This window comes from Elgaria multicarinata, chromosome 2 (assembly GCF_023053635.1).
Source record: "Elgaria multicarinata webbii isolate HBS135686 ecotype San Diego chromosome 2, rElgMul1.1.pri, whole genome shotgun sequence".
Lineage (NCBI taxonomy): Eukaryota > Metazoa > Chordata > Lepidosauria > Squamata > Anguidae > Elgaria > Elgaria multicarinata.
Genome location: NC_086172.1, coordinates 140,859,955 through 140,883,562, shown reverse-complemented (window position 1 = coordinate 140,883,562; position 23,608 = coordinate 140,859,955). Strand labels below are relative to the sequence as shown.

Here is a 23,608-nt window from a genome sequence, read left to right as displayed (position 1 = left end):
ATCCACCTCCGTCTTCAAAAAGCCTAATTGCTTATCTCTTATAGCCATTTCAGCAGCCAGATCATCCACTCTCTTGTTAGTTTTGCCAACTTCCGTTTCAATTTTCATAAATAACTCATCTTTTAGCCCTTTCAACAGAGCTGAGAATTGTTGCATCATCTCTCCCTGCTCTGCTGGCACTGAGCCAACTTTAGCAGCCATCTTGAGCTCTTCTGTTGCTGTTGTGGGTTCTTCTTGCTTATCTTTTTGAATATCTTCCCCTTCTGCCTCGGCTACTCTCTGAAGTTTCCTAATCGTATTGTTTGACGCGTGGGCAATCCACCGTGGCTTGGCCGCAACTTGTTTTTTGGGTGGCATATATTCGCGATTACGGCTGGTATTAGTTTCGTTTTCAACTCAGTCAATCAGCGCACTCCTGAGGGGTTTATTGCCGTGTTTAACAAAATTTACTGCTTGCTAAAGGAGGGGTGGCTATTAATCAGTCTCTCCCGACGCTGGCTTCTGCAATTAAAATTCCCTTTAAGATAAGCACTCCGTCTGGGAGACTTCTTATAATATCGCTCCTTGAAGTTTTTAAAGAAGCTTCCTCCGCTCTGGCCCCCCCTCTCTTTGCTTTAAAATTGCAGCCTTTACACAGCAAAATGCATTGTTCTTTCAAACCCCGTCTGTGGCTCAAAGCTTCCAAACACTTTAATCGATGTTCTTCACCATTTCCAGCCCTGATACTTTTAGATGATAAGAGTTATTCAAAACCTACCATGGCAGGAACAAATTCTCCTACTACGCCATTAGGATGCTGGCTCCGCCCCCCCCAGTCTTTCGCAAACTGATGCCCTCCAAACAGAAACATAGGAAGGCCCTAACCCAGCATTGTTGACACTGACTGACAGCAGTGGCTCTCCAGTTTCAGGCAGGTGTTTTTCAGCCCTTTTCGGCTCCTCCTCCTACAAATCCAGCCAAAGTTGGCGAATCCATTGGCGAAAATGGCTGGAGGATTCTGGGAGTTATAGTTCAAGAGCCAGTGTGGTGTAGTGGCGAAAGTGTTAGACTGGGAGTTGGGAGATGCGGGTTCTAATCCCCACTCGGCCATGGAAACCCACTGGGTGACTTTGGGCCAGTCACACACTCTCAGCCCAACCCACCTCACAGGGTTATTGTTGTGAGGATAAAATGGAGAGGAGGAGAATTATGTACACTGCCTTGGGTTCTATGGAGGAAAAAAGGTGGTATATAAATGCAATGCAATAACACATCTGGAGGGCACCAGGTTGGGGAGGACTGTACTCAAAGAACCTCTAGCTATGACAAACAAGAATAAAAATGGCTTATATTATTTCATTTTATCAGACAATCATTTTATTAGCACATGTGTGCCTTGGGAATATCTGCAACACCCAATTCTTTTGAACTTCTATAAGAAACAGAAAGGAACAGCTACTCATCATACCTCATGGTTTTCTGTGTCACTCCATTACGAAGAAGGATACCTTATATTTTAAAATTGACAATAAAGACAATTTCATAATATTGCCTGATTTTATTTGGAAGCATCTTCTACTGGCTGTGGTAAACTGCAGTAGAAATATTAGATCTGACTGATTTAATTTTCTTGAGATCTTTATTTAATATTTTATATCCTTTTCTCACTGTCTGGGAGTCCCTTAAACTCAATATATTATTATATCATAAACCAAGATTAAGAAGGCAATTTAGATTATATGTTGCCAGAAAAGAATGAGGAGGAGAATTAACTGTTTCTTTCAGATCTGCTATAAATAAAAGATTATAACGACATTAAAGAATAAATACCCCTACACACAATATACTAAAAACCCTTTTTTTACCGTTTTAAAACGTCTAAACTTGAAAATAAGTGTTAGTTTGACCTAATGTGGTCATTACAATGAGATTTAACATTGGAACAATACAATACATTATTCAGGGGCTTGAATCTGTACAATTGACATACTGTGGTCATGGTATTGTTACAAGCTGTAGTAAGATTTAGAACTCCTTAAACACACTACAAGTACACACATGAAGTTCTGCAGTTCTAGACGCTACCTCTACAACAGATTCTACTTGTCTTTGCTGCGACCTGCAAGCTTTTTGTTTTTCAGGAAAGAAAACTCAATATGCCCTAATACAGGATTAAGGGGTAGCTAGTTTATAGACAAAAAGAAGATGCTTGATTAGAGGGGAAAGCCCTTGTTAAAGCTTTCTGCAGACACAAGTGAAATTCCATTGCCAGGGAAAATCATTAATGGCTCCTGTGTCAAGGGACCACATTTCTTTTCTTGCTTCAGGATCTGCTGGAGTACAACTGCATCTTCAGTTGCTAGGTAACAACTCAGTATATGCCATTATCAACATGCACAAGAAAAAGTGCCATCTGCTTCCCATTTGGGAATTCCATTGACTAAAGCAACATTACAGTTACTGCAACCCCCACCAGACATAATGATTGGTCCCCCAGATTCTAGGGTGTTTTTTGTAAAGCAAGTGCTAGTATTAGCATCATGACATTTTATATTTTCGATGTATTGTGACCTTATAAGAACAGAGCATGTAAAGGACATCATAAGCCATGATGGAGGTGGAGGAGGATTTATATCCCATCTTTCTACTGAAGAACAACACTTAAGGCAGTGAACAATAAAATTTGGAATAAAAAACAAAATTTAATAACAAAAACAAATAAATTAAAAACACAATTAAAAAAGCATTACAAGCCAACTAAAAATAACCTCCAGCAACAGACCAGCTTATATGCCACAGGCCTGCCTGAATAAAGAGTATTTACCTGTCAGCAGAAAGACATAGGAGCGTGGGCCAATCTAACCTCCTACAGCAGGGAGTTACAGAGCCTCGGAGCAGCCATGAAGAACACCCTCCCCCACATCCCCACCAAACACATCTCTGATGGTTGCCGTACCAAAAGAAAGGCCTCCTCTGAAGATCTTAAAACCCAGAAAAGCTCATATAGGAAAATGCAGTCTTTCTAGTAGCCAGTTGCCAAGCCATATAGGCCCTTATAGGTCATAACCACCCCTTTGAATTGTGCCCAGAAACAGACCAGCAGCCAGTGAAGCTGTTGTAACAAGAGAGTTACATGCTCCCTATAACAGGACCTGGTCAACAGTCTGGCCACAACATTCTGGACCAGCTGACATTCTGAACACTTTCCAAAGACAGTCCCACATAGAATGCTGTACAGAATCATTAAGAACCAATCTCTTGAAGAAAAGAATTTAACACACACATTTTACTCCCCATATTAGTAATGCCTCATCCAATTGCACTAAGTGGGTGCTATGAAGGATTATGTTCACCATTATATTAAGAAATACTATCAGCACTGCACTAAGAGCACCAAAGATGGAAGAATCTTACTTTTAAGTGTTTGGAAGAAAATAAGGCTTGAACTATTACAACAGACAGAAAATAGGTTCCTTTTATCTCTTCCTCTCTCTCTCCTTCATAATATTTGGTGATACTAAATGTATAACATGATGTCATCACATGCTAAGTGTTAATGTTCTCCTTCGGCTTCACTTTAGAGGCTGCTGCTTGTGGGGATGAGGAAGTCTCAACTACATGATGTCACATCATGCATTCTTTCACAAAATGTTACCAGTGCATTCTGCAACATGCATTCTGTCACAAGATGCCCCATGTCTACCATAACATCTAGCTTTCTCTTAAAGGTGCAACAGAGATCATGAAAATATTACTCACAAAGCAAGTTTCATTGCTGCTTATCACCAATGGTACACATTCAAAAGAAGATTATTGACTAGACTAGGCTTTTGGTCTGCAGCCCAGAAAACTATTAAATATCTGTGGAACCATAGGAAGTCAGACCAATGATCCATCTAGCTCAGTATGGTTTACACCAACTGAAAGGAGCTCTTCAGAGTTCAGACAGGAGTCCTTCATGCCATCTCTGGAGATGCCAGAGATTGAAGCAAGGACCTCCTACACACAGCCTTTACCCTAGGTATAGCCCTTCTCCTTTCTTGGCAACCAGTGATTACACTCATCAAATAAAAAAGGTTGCAGTATTCATGTCTACTGAAGCTAAGAGTTGCAGAAAGTTTGAGGACAAATTAATTGTATTAGAGTTGTAACTTGTAACTGGTATAGTTAGTAGGATGTTGTTTGCTCATTATGTCTTGGATTCAACTTTAGTGTGAACAGAAATCTGCTCATGTGTTGGGTCCTTCCCATCCTCTCCTCTTCCCTGCAGTACCTCATGTGTGCTTGGGAGGATCCCCAAGACCTCCACAGCAGATTTGGGGGTGGGGTCTGCAGGGGAAAACAATACATCATTCTGGTGTTGTTTCCCTTCCGCTGGCAGAATACCATCCAGATAAAAAATATGTTTTTCAATACTTTGATCTTCTTCAATGTGTTTAGAAGCTACTAACATTGTTATAAGCATTGATGAAAGAAAAATATTTTTACTTTGTTGCTGATAATCAATGAAACTAAAACGTGAACCTCTGTAAAAGCAACAAGTTTAAAGAACGTTTTACCTGTCTCAATAATTTCTCTATAACTGACATTACCATGAGTCCTCTCCACACAATTGGTGCTGTCTCTTCTACCAAGAAACCCATAGACATACTAGAAAACAAAAGCAAATTTTCAAGCTTGATACAAGGTAGCAAAATATACAACTTAAATATGTAAAATAGGTAGATTGAAATCTACAACTTGCTTACCAGGCAATTCCATAATTCACAAGCGGTCGCATTAAGTTCTCTAGAATGGAAAATGTTTGTTTTTTAAAAAAAAATTAAGCTCTTGGAAACAATTATTTCAAGCTTTGTCACCTGTGAAAATGCTTAGAAACCAGGAGGCATCAGTAAGAGCCACATTTACCCTCTTCAAGTTTCATGAGTTCACTGCAAAGCAGAGGGCCAACATAGACAAAGCATCTCATCAGTAGGCATCAGCAGTATCTGCCTGTCATCTTTGAAGCAGGGAGGCTGCAAAGCTAGGGAAACTGTCTTAACCATCGTTTGTTTTATGCTGCTTTTTAAAATTAAGCACTCATTAATACTTATCTCTCATTCTTGCATGAAGCTGGCAGTAATTTCTGATGAAGTCCACATCAACTTAGCTGCAGCATCAGGTACTTTTAAACAACTCATGCAGCTCTACTTGGTACAGCTGTAACCCAAGTTAACATAAACAAACACAGTCCAAACCATGGTTTTCTGCCAATCCTTAACTATGGTTCAAGTCAAGGGTGGGGAAGATGTGGCCCTCCAGATGGTACTGGCCTGCATCATCCCTCACCACTGATTATGTTGGCTAGGGCTGATGGAGTTGCATTCCAACAGTGTCTTGAGGGCCACACATTCCCCACGCCTGGTTTAGGTATTCAAATGAAATAATTAACCGTGGTCAACAGTAACATCTGCAGCATGCCATTATATAGACTTTTCAGTTTCCCATCCTATTCTTACACCAAGTCCTTAAATCCTTCTACATTCAACAAGGGGAAATAAGCTGCATCAATTCTATGTTAGGCTAGCTTCCTATAGGCCTGCTCTGTCCTTTCCCTAGTCCTATAAACCAGACCTTCTTGATACAACATTCTGGCAAAGGCTTTAACACCTACTATTCAGGCAAACTAAATGTAGATTAAGCTTCCTTAAGAAGAATCTCAAGAAAATGTTGCAACAAACCATCACATATGGTTTGTATTTACAAGCCAACCTATCCCATATTTTTCTTTTTATAGTTTGGTAACATTGTAAGATTCTTATCAAGAATTTACTCCCCCCCCAAAAAAAAAAAAAACCCCAGAATATGGCAAATCACTGAAAAGCAAAATTCCTAAACTTGTTAAGGCACTACACTTTCCTTGAGATATAGACCCTGTTCAGACAACAAACTAATCCATGGCGGTTGCATGTTTTGAGCTAAACATCATGGCTTAGCATGTCATGTGAACCACTCATAACCATGGTGGCTACATAACCATGGTTTAAACACGCACACTAACCATTTGCTGCAAAAGGGTTAGTGGCCTAACCATGGCTTAGTGTGTTGTCTGAACAGGCCCATTGTGGTATCCTTGCATATCACATTTAGCAGTCTTTGCTAGGGTGCCATGATTCTGCCACATGCTCATCAGAAGCAACAAAACCACCACATGGAAAACCTTCCTTTTCATTTCTTTAAATAACAGAGCCTGTAGAACACAAGTTGCAATTTATCGTGAAAATCTTCTCTATGTGATCAAAAGTTTTAGGCCGCAATTCCAAACCAGTGTATCCTTGCATATGCTAATTAAATACATCAATTTTAGTGGGGTTTCATCAATGTGTAACAGTGCAGCATTGTCTCCAGTAGATTGCAGCCTTCCCTGCAATCAGCATGGCCAAATGTCCTACAGAGAAGGGCATTTAGGGAGCATCCATATGTCTATTGTGAACAATGATGTGCACATTTAAATGCACATTTGCTCACACAGACAACTTTAGCTGATTCTAGTCCCTTGCCCCTATCCACATTGTGGATGGAAGCAGTGGCAAGATCAGAACAGGCTGTGGAAACTGCATAGCAATGATACTGCTCTTCATTTATTACTATAAGATTCATTCAGGCAGAGAGCTAGTAACTTGGCCAGAGAGCATGACAGGAAACATACAAAGAAGAGGAGAGTGACATATGGGCTGGGTTCACATGATAACCACAGACCACTGTGGCTTATTATTTAAGTCAGTTGGTTCAGTGCATGCTGCACAACATTTGAATATTCAAGCCACGTCTGCTGCTTGTTGTGTTGTTCAAACCTGGCAAGGGTGGGTTGTTGGCATAGTTAACAAACCACGCAAAATCCATAGGTTGTTTTAGGGTTGTGGGTGTTTTGTTAACCATGTCAACAACCCACCCTCACCGGATTTGGATGACACAAGAAGCTGCAGTCAGGGTTTCAATATTCAGAAAAGCTGTCTGCACATGCTGCCACCTACCATGGCTAAAATAAGCCACAGTAGGCTGTTTGATCGTGTGAACTAGCCCAGACAGTGCTTTGTTTGAATGTACTTTCACAGCTGTTTCCACTGCTGAAAAGACAAATCACTATTTGGTTTAATAAGTGGCTTGTCTTTTCAGCAGCTCGGACTGCAGCACAACAAAAAAAGTGTGCACAACCCATTCTTTTCCATGACTGAAGGCCCTATCTTGGATGAGGACTTAATATTTAAAATAAGCAAGGCATAAAATGTTGTAGCAGCTGTAGGTTTAAGAGGTACATTATAAGTAGCTGGTGCCATTCTCAATAGTTCATGATTACAACTATTAATTCCTCTACTCCAAAATTATATTTCAGTACATAGTTACTGAGCAGCTACTCCTCCACATTTACTTAAAAATAAGTCTGCAGTAGCTAAGTATTTGTTCTGAGCCTACACAGAAACTTAGGAATCCATTGCACCATGAACACCAGCTTTTTGTAGAACTGCAATGTTAAGATTGTTCATCTTAACATTATTATCATCCACCTCCTCATTTTCTCATGATGTCTCATCAGGAAAAGCACAAAAGACTACCACGACAAACAATATCACTTGCCACAATACCATTCAGGGGGAGTACTGTAGTAATACTCTGTACTCTTACTAATGACAGCTGCACAGACTGTATGGGATGTAAATTTAGGTGACATATTGTAAGCAGGAGGCGAATAAATTGTTACAGTCAATTTAGTTTATAATAAGTAGGAAGGAATGGGGGAAGGAGAATGAACCTTGCTTAAATAACGGGACTATTGCCAGTACACAAGAATGTCCCTATAAGCATACAGTAGCCACTATGAAAAAGTGAGAAATGCATAGTGCCTGTTGCTTCCCTTACTCACGAAATATTAACTACCAATATGCTGGAAGAGAGTGGTTTCAGATAAATGGCTCCTAGTGCTACCAGTCAAAAGCCTTTCTCTTTTCCTCCTTAATGGGTTTTCTACGGCAGAAAAGAGAAGAGGAAAGAAGTGGTGTGAAAATACAGGAGGATTACAAATGGAAGATTTTATTATTTATGCTGTTTATATGTTTATAAGTTCTTAGGGCATTTTCACAGAACTAAACAGGTTAAAAACAGGTGATATCTTCTGGTCTCACTGTAGGAGTTCGTGATTGAGGCAAGGCGATTGCACAATAAAAGTCTTATCTGGAAGCACCCCCAGTCTCTTATCTAGGGCTGGAAACATAGAGGATAGTGTCAAATGGTGGAGCGGCGCTAGCGCTAATGACACGGTAGCATAAACCAATGCTAGTGTAAAGTCATTCGTTCTTGCTAGTGCAAAGAAGAAAAGTGGGAATTTTAAACCAAAATCTGGCACCTGCTTTTTCCCTTTTCCCTATATTTGTGTCACCATTGAATACTGCTCATAGATGCCAATGAGAACCAAAATGCATTCTTTGTTGTTCTCACATTGCAATGTACTCCTGCATTCGTCAAGTTAATAGTCTTTCTGAGTTTAAGAAAGCCATAAAGACTGATCGCTCCCAGCAGGCCTACCCAAATGAATTTTAAGATGTCCAATTGTTATTTTAATATTGTATCAATTTTATATGTTTTTAATCATTTTTATGCATTTTATGGTATTGTTGCATTTAATGTTGAATAATAATAATAATAATAATAATAATAATAATAATAATAATTCCTGCTCTTGGGCTTTCTGTAGGCATCTGACTGTCTACTGTGGGAACAGAATGCTGGGCTACATAAGACTTTGGTGTGATCCAGCAAGGCTCTTCTTATGAATAGTTGATGGACTGTCCCCAATTAGCCAAATCATTAGCCAATTATTCTGGGAGTAAATTTCTCCTTCACTTTTTAAACAAATATGGACCAAATAACCAAGAACCAACACAGAGTTCTCATGTACAATGTTGCCCTTGTCCATGTGAGCACAAAGCTAAATTTGCAACGTATTGTACAAGAACAGGCAAACCGAGAATATGCTGCATGCAGCCAGTTCATGCTGCCTTCTTGCAGTCCTGTATAAAGTCCATGTCAGTTTGTGGTGCTTGCAATACTTTAGATCAGTGGTTCCCAAAGTGGGCGGTATTGCCCCCTTGGGGGCGGTGGGATTGCATAGGGCGGGCGTTAAGAGGCAAAGGGACGGCAGGGGGGGTGCTGGCAGGGGGCGCTAACAGGCAAAGGGGTGGCAGGGGGGCCCTTGAGGTGGTCTCTCCAGAAGGGCCTAAAACCCAGGGACCGAGCAGGAAAGAGTGGCAAATTCAGCTGCTTTCCCCACACTGCTCCTGCTCAGGAAGGACTTTCTCACTCATGCAGCTGCTCTCTCCTCCTATCTCAAGCCCACAGCGGCCCCACCAGAAGCAGGGGGTGGGGGAAGCGCCCACAGGAGGCAGCAGAGCAGGAAACAGCGGCAAATTCAGCTGCTCTGCCCTCTCTTCTCCTGCCTTGGAGGGCCCGGGGCTTCTTTCCTGCTGGAGCCACCACCGCCTGCTCGCTCGCTCGGCCAGAGCTGCTCCCTCCTACAAGCTGCCCCGGCAGACTTCTCACGATAGTTGCTCCACAAGGCGGGAGGAGCAGCCCTGTGGCGGAGAGGAAGGAGCATGTGGAGGACGGCGGGGGCAGAGCAGCTGCCAAGAACAGCAGTCAGCCGGCAGGCTGGGTGGGGAGCAGGACTGCTTGTGCTGCTGCAAGGTATCACCAGGCTCCCTTCCCCTGTCAGGAGTTGCAGATTGGGGCCATCTCCCCTCTGAGCTGCTGCCCTCCTGTCGTAATCAGCCCGGCAGGGTTGGAGAGAGAGAGAGAGATGCTGTGTGTCTGTGTGTGTGTTCCCACCCCCAAAAAATCTGGACTACAACAGGATTGGGAGAGAAAAGAAAAGGGGGAGGGAGAGAGAACTGCAATTCCCCAGGTCCTTCCTGGCTAAAGAAGATTCAGCAGCACCTTTTTCCAGAATGCTTGCTGAAACCATTCCTATCTGCCCTTGCTTATTTCAGGGTGTCCAGCCCCCTTTTTTCAAGCGTTCTTTTGGTAAACATGGTATGTGTGTATCTCGTGTCACCATAAAAACAGAGCTGCAACACAATCTAAGTATGTCTACTCAGAAGTAAGCCCCACTGAGATCAGTAGAACTTACTCTGAGGTAAATGTGCATAGGATTCAGCCTGAAAATGAAGAGAGGGTGAAGAAAAGACAGGAGAAAATGAATTGTAGAAATAGAATAGCAAGGTAACTGTGGGATATTTAACCACATTTAAAGACAATTACAGTAAAATTAGTGCCTCTCTACTTCAGTCCCAGCCAGATTTTCCATAGGAAAACTCTGTACCAGGTGGCAGATAATTATTTTAAAATTTTAATTAAAATACATTATCCTTTCCTATAACAAAATGGTGCTTACTCCTAAGTAAGTGTGTTCCACTGAAGAAGGAAATCCTGTTTGATTCCTGTATTCATGCTAGTGTGACATAATAAGTTAAAGGCACAATTTTATGCATGTTTAGACAGAAAAAAGTTCTTCAACTCCTAGAATCCCCTCTAAATGGGAAGTACCCACCCCAGGCTTGCCGAGGGAGGGAGGGAAAAGAGAGCGAATGCCTGTTTGCAGCCAGCATGGCAGGGCACACCAACTGGATTTTGAATAAAGTATTCAATTAATTGTTACTGTTTTGAATTTTATTGTTATTATCTTCCTTGGTGGGTCATTGAAAACCACTATTCTGAATAATGATTTTTATAGTGTAGGGTAGGGGGGCGCTGGGCATGAGTTTGTGGAACCAAGGGGGCGGTGACCTGAAAAAGCTTGGGAACCACTGCTTTAGATTTTAACTCTCCAGCAGCTCTAGCACAGTTCCCACTTTAACTTGAAAACAAACTGAGGTCTTCCAAATCTTGAAGAAAAGCTAAACTCTCTTCAGTATAAGAAGCTGAGTTCTTACAAAGCTGTTCTGATTCCAAACAACATTAGTTCAGCAGCAACAAAATCAAAGCCATCACACACAATAGGGGGTGAAAAAGATAAAATTCGCCTAAAAGCCAACTCTGACAAATGTAGATTTTTAGTCTGGCAAATATCCATAGTATAAGGGAGGATTTATTTCTTCCCTAGTTGCCTGATATAAAAATCCAATTATAGCAATAGCATTAAAACAGCTGCCCTAAATATTCTTTCACATTTCTGATTTAATTAGGATTTTTCTCCTTCTCAACAAAATGAGGCCAAATTGAGATGTGGACCAACAGTAAAACACCAGCGTGTATATGTTGAATATAGCCCTGTCACATTTAAATGCACTTAGCATACGCACCTCCCTATATCCATAGGATCAGAAGTGCATTAGTCTACCTGATTTGCTAGGTCAATCATTAGGAGAATGAGCAGGAAACACTAATAATACTTTTCAACCACTTTTCCATGTTAGAAACACCAGGTCTAGTTCAGCATATTTTAAGTTAAGGATTATTGCAATGTTCTGGATGTTTTTACCATGTATGCAGACCTCTATATAGAAGACATTTTGTTATTTTAATTTCCAGAGGGTTATCTGTGTTAGTCTTAGTCTGTTACAACAAACACAACCAAGTGTCTTATAGCATCTTAAAGACTAACAAACACCAAGAAAATAGAAATCATCCACCAAAACAATCCTATGATTCTATGCTTTAGGGTGGATTCCTGCATTGAGCAGGGGGTTGGACTCAATGGCCTTGTAGGCCCCTTCCAACTCTGCTATTCTATGATTCTATGAAAACAAATACCAAAAAGACAGACCACACCCTAAGATGCTGATCGTTCTGTATTTATTGAAAGCCCAACACATTTCAGCTAAATAAGGCCTTCTTCAGGGACATTTCTTCATCTACTAAAGACTAGCAACAAACATGTAATCACTATATTTTGACCTCACAGGCTAAATCCAAAGAAAGGGCAGCTACCAACCAATATATGTAGCAACTTGGATTTGTTAGAGGGTTGTCCACATTCTGCCTCACAAACAACCAGAAGTATGTTAGGATGGGTCTCCACAGTTACAGCTGTAAAGTTATATTATCTCTGTTATATTCTATGTTTGCAAACAAAGCAATACGTTATGCATGTTCAAGATTATGCATTTTCATAGAATCATAGAATAGTAGAGTTGGAAGGGGCCTATGAGACCATCGAGTCCAACCCCTGCTCAATGCAGGATTTTGTTTTACACTAGAGTAGAAGTAAAGTACAGTTAGCAACAGTATCTGAATTATAATCACTGTGTTTCTGAACAAGTGTTTTAATAGGACAGTGCAACCTTTTCATTTAAAGAAAGCAATTCAGTACTGGTGTAAGCTGGGGACCGCTCCATTGAGAGCCTTTGCTATTTTCTGTCTTCAGATTAAACAAGTTACCCCTATGTAAATGTACATTCAAAAGATTTTAGTCCAGCTATTTTTTTCTTGCAAACCCAAAAACCAAATGCTGAATTCCTTTAAAAAATGCATCGAGAAGTTAATGAAACCTCTGAGATGGCAAAACTAGGACAGTGCTGCTACTGGGAATCAACCAGGGGTAATCTCTGGGGGCTCCATTACTTCCAGAAACTGCTGGGACACAGGTTCTTGACCAAACTGAAAGGGTCTTGCCCTAGTCCATTTTTCCCCCACTCCTCTTTTAACATCCTATCAAATAGCCGAAATAAGGGCACCTTAAGTCCCCTGGGTGGGCAGTATTTTGGGGAAACAGCATTCTTACATTTGGCTTGTTGAAGAATCTCTCCATATTGCTTACTGTCAGAAAGATAGAAAACCCGAAGTATCTTGGGAGCATTATCTCAGAAAATATTCCAAGAGGGGGAAAATCATTTTTCATGCTCTGGCTTCTAATCTTTCCTAAGGAGACTTTCCCTTTCCCAATGAGAGTTATAAGATGAAAGAGATCCAGGAGCTAACTCAGGGCTTCCCATTGCTTTCCCTGAAAATCAGGTAGCTCAAGGGTAAGCAACCTGGTGCCCCCCAGATGTGTCTTGCTATGTCTCCCATCAGCTCCAGACAGAATGGCAAATGGTCAGGGATGTTGGGCATTGTAGTTCAAAACATCTGGAGAACACCATATTGCCTATTCCTGGTAACTAGCCCATCCTATGTCATTGCTCTTGTCCCTGATGGGCAGATAGCCCAGTTTAACCAGCTTTGCAGAACCTGGTCTTGGCACGAAATCACAAACCTCTGTGTTGTCTGCATTACAAACTGGAGGTTTTTGTGAACTGCCCAGAGATCTTCAGCTATTGGGCGGTATAAAAATGTAATAAATAAATAAATGAATGAATGAATGTAACGTCCCTTCAGTTATCTACAGGGGCAGCCTGATAGTTCCTTAGATTATGTCATCTAGATGTGGATAAGGACTTCTACCACTAGTTCTACTGGACCATTACTGCCCCTAATGGTATCTATGAAATATAACCGGCCGCAGGAGAACCCAGAAATCTATATGTCCAGCAGGAACTTGGGCTGAGATCCTGACAAGATCAGAACCTGACACTTAGCTTATCAAAGAGGTCAAACAAGGGCACCTTGATTCCCCAGGGTGGCAGGAGGTAAGGCAGCCTTCTGCCCCATTGCCCATTTTGACACTACATAGGGTAGAAAGATTCTATGGACCTTCTGTTTCACTGACACAACTACCATTCCAGGAATTTTAGATGGACTGAAGTTGGGATGAGGAACTGAAAAACTCCAGTCAAGGGATCCGTATGTTGGAGGGGACACTCGCATCCTTTAGGAAGGCCTCTCTTTAGTTGCCCGGCACACAAAAAAGGCGCAATTTCCACTCCTTCCAATGCTCCATTCTGTTCCATCAGCTAAGCTTTCCTGTTGTTCATGCTGCCACACTATGGGATGCACCTCACAAGGAAGAAGTAGGGCTCCCTACTGCTACCTTCTTTTGCCACGTCTAAGTGGACGCACACAGTGTGGGCCCCAGTATTATCTGCCATCCCAAACCCTCCACTTCTAGAGGGGAGGGGGATCATATGGCAGCTGAATGAGCCTGGACGTTAGAGCAGATGAAGAGCTTAATGATCAATTCATTTGTACAAAAAAAGCCTCTCTCAGGAGGGAGCTCCAAATCCAAGTTGCCATGGCCGTGAAGGCCCCAGCCTGGACTTCCCTAGATTTTACCTTGTAGATAGATAAAGCAGCCTGACACACACACACACACCAATTTTAATAGGGAAGTAGATTGGCTCCAATATCCAATTTTCAATAGTCTATATCATTTCCAATAAGCTACACAAAAGTATAGTGGGGGGGGGGGTCTCCAATATCCAATTTCTTGGCATACTTCTGTGCCAGTCCTGAGACAAGGATTCACCCCATCTTATTAGAGGACTGGCCCTGGCTGTAGCAGGTCCCATGTTTAATTCCCAGCATCACCAGGTAGTGCTGGGGGAATTCCTACTTGAAACCCTGAAGAGCTGCTGCCAGTCAGTATTGACAATACTGGGCTAGATGGACCAGCAGTCTGACTCAGTATAAGGTAGTATATTTGCATGTCATTCAGTTCCCAAGCATTTACAACAGATCTTGCCAGACTTTTCCATTAGCAAATATTTTACAATAAGATTAAACAATATTTTACATTAATACTTCTTTAACCCCACAGGGTTGTTAGATATTATACAAACATTAAATGCATGTAAGGATGTTTATACTCACCCATTAAGCACTATAATGGTTAAATGGCCTTATTATAATGTTCTGATCACTGAATCTACATTGATATGGGCAGTTAGGAAACTAGGTAGATCCCTGCAATGGCAACTCAGCAGTCAAGGAAATGCGCCAGAAGAAGGGCACATAGCTCTCTGGGTAATCTTGAAGGACTGCATTGGGATCCAAGGTGGACTGGATTTGGTCCATGCACCAGAGGTTCAACTCCCTGCTCAATACCTAGTACCCAAATCATCACTGCATCTCAAGGTTTCCTTATAAAATTGCACTCTCTCCATTCAACAGATTTTAACGAGAGAGAGAAAAGTGTTATGCATCCAAACTTACTTGATGTCACTTCTGGACTTCCTTTCAAGTTCATCATTTTTGGTATGGAAGGCCCATATACATCTGCATCAAGCAAACCAACTGCTTTTGTCTGTGGAAGGAAAAGTACAGACACTATCATATCATTAATCAAGTAACAGGAAATATTATGCACGCTAACTGTAACAAACATTAAGTTTAGTTATAATTTCACTATGGTTACTTATTGGCCAGGAAGTGTGGCAAGCATTATACTCAATTGCCTTTTTGAATTTTGTTAAATAGTTCTTGGCTCAGAAAACATACCAAATGTGCATTTTAGGATAAAATACATATTACAACATGTACTTTGAGAAGAAATCGGTTTTAAAATACTTGTTTAAATATGAATGTTCACGCAGATTTTTTTTAATTTGCAGATTAATACAGAAACGGGACAGAACGGACTTGGGTGTGAACACACATGAAACTGACTGACTAGAAATAGACTGGTCCATCCATTTCTTTATGTAGCATAAGCTTTTTATACAGTCCAGTTTATCAAATGCATGAAGTAGTAGACGTATGTATGTACATTCACACATAGGCATATACACAAAAAAGGAGAGAAGAGTTTCAAACAGTGGGGCACATTTTATGCAGAGCCCAAGACAAAATTAGTGTGACCCAATACTAACTGCAGTCACTGGTGTTAAGTTAGCAAAGAAAAACACACAATGTATATCAAATGAAGGACAATCACTTTCTGTAGTAAGAAATCAATTATGCACAACTATCATAATATCAAAATCAGCTCATGAGTACTATTAATTTTTGTGAACCGCCCAGAGAGCTTCGGCTATTGGGCGGTATAAAAATGTAATAAATAAATAAATAAATAAATAAATAAATAAATACCTCATCAGTTTTGTGTTAGTACTTCCTTTTTAAGACTTTTTGTTGAAATACGTTGACTATACTAAAAAGTCACATTTATAGGATACTGTGATTTAGTTGTGTTGTTTTCATGCTCAGTTCTAGCCAATTCTGTAACTGAGATCACAAAAGAACATGGAGGCCAGGACAGGCAGGCATTATCTGCCCTGTAGCATTTGGCACAGTTTACTTATTTCAGGTTTGTCTTAGCAAGTTTTTACCCTGCAGGCACAGCTCACATTAGAAGTTCATGATCTCTATTTGCAGCACTCCAGTTCCTAGAGGATATGGGCTATTCTGTTAAGAAGCGCTGATATGATTACCTTCGAGTCCCTTCCAGCTTTACACGTCTATATGGTTTTTAAAAGAGATAGCAAACATGATGATGGAGTGTAATTGCTCTCAGTTATTACATACTGTTGGACAGTAGGCAATAAATTGCCGGAAAAGGGGATTAGATAAAACATTAGGAATGCTTTCTAACTATAAGAGTGGTTAAACAATGAAGCAAATGACTTTGAAAGACTATAAATTATTTTTCTTGGACCTCTACAAGGAGACTAGATATGTACTATGGCTGAAGCTCAGCAACTCCTACACAAACTTTTAAAGTTGAGATACCTCATCCTTTCTGGTAGCACTTTTTTTTAGTGAGAAAGTGGATAACACGGCACTGAGAGCAAAGAGGGAGTCCAAAATCCTAAGCCAAGAAGAACCAAATTCTGAGCAAAAACACAGAACTAGATTCCATGATAGGGATACATTATGGACATTTGAATATATTTCTTTATTCTGCATAATTTATTTGGTTTCTGCTAATTGTGAGGTGGAACAGGAGCTATGCTGGGCAACAAAGATCCAATGGGGAAAAATTCAGGGTGGGGCCGGTGGATGCAACATTGGAACAATGAGTCTGTACACCTCTGAAATGCTGAAAGACAGGTTTTTAAAATTGGTAACCATGAGAGCTTCCATTTAATGAGTGACAACCTTTTTGAAGAGGAAAATTTAATAATAATAATAATAATAATAATAATAATAATGAGGAGGAGGAGGAGGAGGAGGAGGAGGAAAAGTAAAGGATAAAGTAGTAGTGCTCCAAACTCCACCCATGTGACCTACCCAGGAGTCTCCCTGGCTGGATTTGTTCAAAGTGACATTTACCCTGTTCAGACAACACGCTAAGCCACAGTGGTTAAGCATCTTGAGCTAAACATTATAGCTTAGCATATTGTGTGAACCATGACTTAGCATGTCGTGTGAATCATTCTTAACTATGATAGATACATAACCACGTTTTAAACACGCTCACTAACCATTTGCTGTAAAAGGGCTAGCGGCCTAACCATGGCTTAGCGTGTTGTCTGAACAGACCCTTTATCATGCTGAAGGCATCCTAAAGAACATCACCTTTTAGAAACAATGCACTGCTATTAGAATGGAAGTCCTCGCACACAGTTAGGCTTTCCTGGCCTCTCCTCACCACTGCAGAGAATAAAGAAATATATTCAAATGTGCATAATGCATACTGATTGTGGAATCTAGTATAGGTTGGAGAGCAGGGGGATATTGCAGGAGAAGTGTTTTTCTGCTCACACAAGGCACCTTTGGATGCAACTGTATGACTGTAAGCCATATGATCTTTACAATACCCTGAGATCTTAATGATATACGGCGGGATACAAATGTTTTAAATAAATAAGCATGTCAGGGTGTCAAAGCAGAGTGTAATTTGAGGAAGTCATTATTTAAAGGAAGGCTTTAATTAAAACCAATAAATTCTTCTAAACTTAAAAATAGATGTTCTTATTCAATATGCACTTTTTGGGACAATAATGATTCAGTCACACTAAAATACACAGAGACACTTGGGCTTGGCAACAAGATTATAGAAGCTTTTTGGTTATGAGGCAATAACTGGTTTTCCATTCATTTCTTTGAATTATCACTGATAATGGAGCAGCCTGTTCTAGCAAGGAAAGCTGGCTATAGTCCTGAGCCCTAACGCCCTGATCACTGGGAAAGCCTCATCACTTTCTCCCACCTACGCCCAACTTCTAACGTTTCACCAGGCCAACACAATCAACAGGACTATCTTTACGCTTCTGATTCTGCAGCTTCTGCTGCAAGGGTTGGTTTATCTTCTGCCTTTGCTTGATCCTATAAATTCTGTCTTATTTATGGTTACTGTCAAGGCCCCCACCAATTTTGGATGATTCCCAACCATTGTTTCTAGCAACTAACCACGTTCAGCTTTCTTGTTTTCTGCTTCAAAGACAAACTGCAACCACTGCCCATCAAGAGGGATTTACATGAAAGAAGCAATGGGCAGATGAGCGTGAGCATGTTTGTAACAACCCCTCCTACCCAATCCATGACACTCATGTTGTATCCCAGCCCAAGACATAATCTGCAACTATTTTGAAAGAAATATGTTCTGTCTCCTTGTGCTGCTGGCATCTTTTAAAAAGCTAGAGGCTTTCTCTACTGGCTGCCAAGCTATATTCATGTACCACTGCATATTATGCCATTTTATGGTCAAGAATCACCATCTTTTCATCATTAGGGCTCTTGTACTGCCAATAGTGAGTAGAAGAAAGAATGTTGGCAGAATAGATTTAAGGGACTAGATTTAGTAGATAGGGTCCCGGAAGAACTATGGACAGAAGTTCGCAACATTGTCCAAGAGGTGGCAACAAAAAACGTCCAAAAGAAAAAGAAAACCAAGAAGGCAAGGTGGCTGTCTGCTGAGACACTGGAAGTAGCCCAAGAAAGAAGGAAAGCAAAAGACAACAGTGATAGGGGGAGATATGCCCAATTGAATGCAAAATTCCAGAGGTTAGCCAGAAGAGATAAGGAATTATTTTTAAACAAGCAATGCGCGGAAGTGGAAGAAGACAATAGAATAGGAAGGACAAGAGACCTCTTCCAGAAAATCAGAAACATCGGAAGTAAATTCCAGGCAAAAATGGGTATGATCAAAAACAAAGATGGCAAGGACCTAACAGAAACAGAAGAGATCAAGAAAAGGTGGCAAGAATATACAGAAGATCTGTATAGGAAGGATAATAATATCGGGGATAGCTCAGACGGTGTGGTCAGTGAGTTAGAGCCAGACATCCTGAAGAGTGAGGTTGAATGGGCCTTAAGAAGCATTGCCAATAACAAGGCAGCAGGAGACGACGGTATCCCAGCTGAACTGTTTAAATTATTGCAAGATGATGCTGTCAAGGTGATGCATGCCATATGCCAGCAAATTTGGAAAACACAAGAATGGCCATCAGACTGGAAAAAATCAACTTATATCCCCATACCAAAAAAGGGAAACACTAAAGAATGTTCAAACTATCGGACAGTGGCACTCATTTCACATGCCAGAAAGGTAATGCTCAAGATCCTGCAAGGTAGACTCCAGCAATTCATGGAGCGAGAACTGCCAGATGTACAAGCTGGGTTTAGAAAAGGCAGAGGAACTAGAGACCAAATTGCCAATATCCGCTGGATAATGGAGAAAGCCAGGGAGTTCCAGAAAAACATCTATTTCTGTTTTATTGACTATTCTAAAGCCTTTGACTGTGTGGATCATAACAAACTGTGGCAAGTTCTTGGTGGTATGGGGATACCAAGTCATCTTGTCTGCCTCCTGAGGAATCTGTATAACGAACAAGTAGCAACGGTAAGAACAGACCACGGAACAACGGACTGGTTTAAGATTGGGAAAGGAGTACGGCAGGGTTGTATACTCTCACCTTACCTATTCAACTTGTATGCAGAACACATCATGCGACGTGCTGGGCTTGACGAATCCAAGGCTGGAGTTAAAATCGCAGGAAGAAACATTAACAACCTCAGATATGCAGATGACACCACATTGATGGCTGAAAGCGAGGGATTGCTGAGGAGCCTTATGACAAAGGTGAAAGAAGAAAGTGCAAAAGCTGGGTTGCAGTTAAACCTCAAAAAAACCAAGATTATGGCAACCAGCTTGATTGATAACTGGCAAATAGAGGGAGAAAACGTGGAGGCAGTGACAGACTTTGTATTTCTGGGTGCAAAGATTACTGCAGACGCTGACTGCAGCCAGGAAATCAGAAGACGTTTACTTCTTGGGAGGAGAGCAATGACAAACCTTGATAAAATAGCTAAGAGCAGAGACACCACACTGACAACAAAGGTCTGCATAGTTAAAGCAATGGTATTCCCCGTAGTAACCTATGGCTGCGAGAGCTGGACCATAAGGAAAGCTGAGCGAAGGAAGATAGATGCTTTTGAACTGTGGTGTTGGAGGAAAATTCTGAGAGTGCCTTGGACTGCAAGAAGATCAAACCAGTCCATACTCCAGGGAATAAAGCCAGACTGCTCACTTGAGGGAATGGTATTAAAGGCAAAACTGAAGTACTTTGGCCACATAATGAGAAGACAGGATACCCTGGAGAAGAGGCTGATGCTAGGGAAAGTGGAAGGCATAAGGAAGAAGGGTCGACCAAGGGCAAGATGGATGGATGATATTCTGGAGGTGACAGACTTGACCTTGGGGGAGCTAGGGGTGGCAACGGCCGACAGAAAGCTCTGGCGTGAGCTGGTCCATGAAGTCACGAAGAGTCGGAAGCGACTGAACGAATAAACAACAACAAACTGCTTTTGAAATGGAAGAAGAAGAAGAAGAAGAAGAAGAAGAAGGAGGAGGAGGAGGAGGAGGAGGAGGAGGAGGAGGAGGAGGAGGAGGAGGAGGAGGAGGAGGGAAGGAAGGAAGGAAGGAAGGAAGGAAGGAAGGAAGGAAGAAAGAAAGAAAGAAAGAAAGAAAGAAAGAAAGAAAGAAAGAAAGAAAGAAGACAAGAAGAGCTGGGCTGGACCAGACCAAAGGCCTATTTATTCAAGTATTGTGTTCACACAGTGGCCAAGCCAGCAGCATGTGGGAAGCCCACAAGTAGGATGTAAGTGCAATAGGACCCTTCCGCTTCTGTTCACCAGCAACTGACTCTGATACTGAAGACAATATATAGCTTTCATGACTAGTAGCCAGTGAAAGCTTTATCCTCCATGAATTTGTGTAATCCAATTTTATCGCAATCCAAGTTGTTGGCCATCAGTGCACCTTATGGTAGTGAAATGCAATACTTTAATGATGTACAAGGTGAATTAGTGCAAGGTGAATGAGTACTTCCTATTATCTGTCCTTCAGCTTTGCTGGATGACTCCAGATTCTAGTATGAGTGAGGGAAGAAAAGGTGTCCCTATCCACTTTCTCCACACCATGCATAATTTTATACTCTATCATGGTTATCCATTAGCTGCCTCTTTTCTAAGCTAAAAAGCCCCATATGTTCTTGAGCCATCACTCAAACCCTATCAGTATAAATGTAAATTCAGGATTTTTTTACCCCAACATACATCACTTAGCAATTTTCTACCTCCGGTACCAAAATAAATGTCTTTGGCTGGCCCAAAGTCTGACCAGCTCTTGCAGCCAACTTTTCTGCTACATACAATATGAACAAATAAAGTGAAAATATCTATTATGGCTTTGAAATTTAAATAGGTCTTATGATAAGCATAGACTATATACAGACAAGAGATTTTCAAAAAATAGAGGTATAACTGCAGGACACTGATGTACATATGTTTGACCAAAACCACACTAATCAACGTGTTTCTGTGAGCAATGATATCCCTATCATACCATCTTCAAGACTGAAAGAGAACAATTTTCTGTTCACAGTCATAGCTCAACATCACGACTGTAGATTCCACCAATACCTTTTCCTGGACTACTTGATGCACATGTCAATTGGGAGACAGTACCATTTTACGGAATCACAGAGATCAAAGCAAGTATCTCATTTAGCACTTTTTATTTAAAAAAATCTTGTTTCTTTATAATGTACAAAGCTATATAAAATCCCATTGGAGTTACTCTGACAGATTATGCTGTTTCATGTCTACTACACGAAAGCTGCAATTTAAGAAACCGGGAAGCCACATTTTCATGCCAGATTTCAAAGACTTCAACACCATTTTTAATTCCTTTGTTCTCAGACAAAACACATAATTTACCTGATTATGAAGATTCATGACTCATTTCTTTTATCTGCATTTGCAGCTAATCAAACCCCTTCAAATAATCACCCTAATGCTTTATCCTCTAATTACCATTTGAAAGATAAATATTTGGAAAACTGCATACCATGTCCTTAAACCTAACACTCTTTATCAATCTAAAGGTTCTCTCATTTTAACAGCCAAAAATGTTATGGAATAGACAACGCAACAAAGTCGTACTGAACAAAGCTCTGAGATGAGACTAACAATGTCATCTTTGAATACTGCACACATCTCAAAGCTTAAAAATGTTTCACAAGTGAGGTGCATCAGGCCTCAACATCTTAGTAGCCATTGATAGCTTTGTTCTCCATGAATTAATCTTATTGCCTTTTAAAGCCATCCAAGCTAGTGGCCCTCACTACATCTTCTCTAGAGAACATCAGCTTACCTACCCCTTGACTAGCTCATCTACCTTGCCAATCTGTTTTAATGCCCTGTTCTTCATGGACAGATAGCTCAGTTTTATTTGGGCAGGGGGTGGGTGGGTTTCAGTAGATGGATTCAGACAATACAGTATATAGTTACTAATTTCCATGGATTTTCACTTCTGCTAACCTTCTTCTGGATTCTCTACATACATGAACCCTTTTCTTGGGACTCCTGTTTTTAAGAACACTGGAACAAGCTTTAAATGTTCTCATAGACAGAAATGTAGTCAGGATTCAAATGCACACAGGTATACATATACAAATATTTTTATTTCTTCGTTCATAGGAATGGTTGCACATGTACAACTTGATGCTTCTATACCCATAGTTTAAGACAGGACTGGAATAGCGAATTGGATTGTCCTATCTTGCCTATCAATGGACTGTTGCCATAGCATCGGTATCTGAAGCTTCTATGGACATTAGGCTATGTCTTATTCAGCAAAAAAAATTGTTTCGGGTCTATTGGACTCCACACCTTTTCAATAAGGGTCTGCTTAACTTGCACAACTGTTGGATGTAATGCATCTAATGCTTCTTTAACTCATACGTTTTGGCAATGCCCCATAGTCACCCATTTTGGGGAGGAGGTAATAATAAGGATAAACTTTGTGCTGAAACAACCTATAATATGGAACAATACGCAAGTCCTCCTAAATTACCTACTGGTTTCTTGGAAGTTAAGACATGGTCAGCAGAGATGGATCTTCAGAGCCTTTATGACAGCCAAAAGACTTATATTAGCATGTTGGAAGGACAAATGCTCACCTCCCATATTGCAACTGAGGACCTAATAACACTATTGTCATGTCTAACACTACTGCCCCTGTCTTGGGAGAAGATGTTTCAGTTAATCAATCAGATTCAGAACTAGAAGACACAGCGCCAGACACCAGCCAGCCTGTACCAGTGGGGGAGGAAGCTCCCACAGGTGATTCCCCACCTGGGAGTCAGCCCTCTCCAGAGCTTATCTCCTCAAGGCCAATCCTACACACTCAGTGGGTAGTGAGGTTTCTTCCGGAGGTGAGAGTCCCGACAAGCTAGCTGATGCTAGGGTCCACCAGAAGGCTCAAACGCACAGTGCAGAAAGAAAGCGTGAGAAAGTCAGTTCGATTACATCAGAACCTGCCTCCACACCAGGCTCCCCG

The 23,608-nt window shown here is 41.0% G+C and overlaps 1 protein-coding gene across 1 annotated transcript in view; it reads right to left on the bottom strand.

Annotated features, from left to right (window-relative positions):
- NUBPL (NUBP iron-sulfur cluster assembly factor, mitochondrial) overlaps positions 1-23,608 on the bottom strand; it is an 80,882-nt gene that overhangs the window by 44,868 nt on the left and 12,406 nt on the right. The window contains exons 4-6 of the mRNA XM_063118893.1: positions 15,037-15,127; positions 4,728-4,767; positions 4,539-4,629 (exon numbers count right to left, since the gene is read on the bottom strand). Of these exons, the coding sequence (XP_062974963.1) occupies positions 4,539-4,629; positions 4,728-4,767; positions 15,037-15,127 (222 nt within the window). The remainder of the gene's footprint in view (positions 1-4,538; positions 4,630-4,727; positions 4,768-15,036; positions 15,128-23,608) is intronic.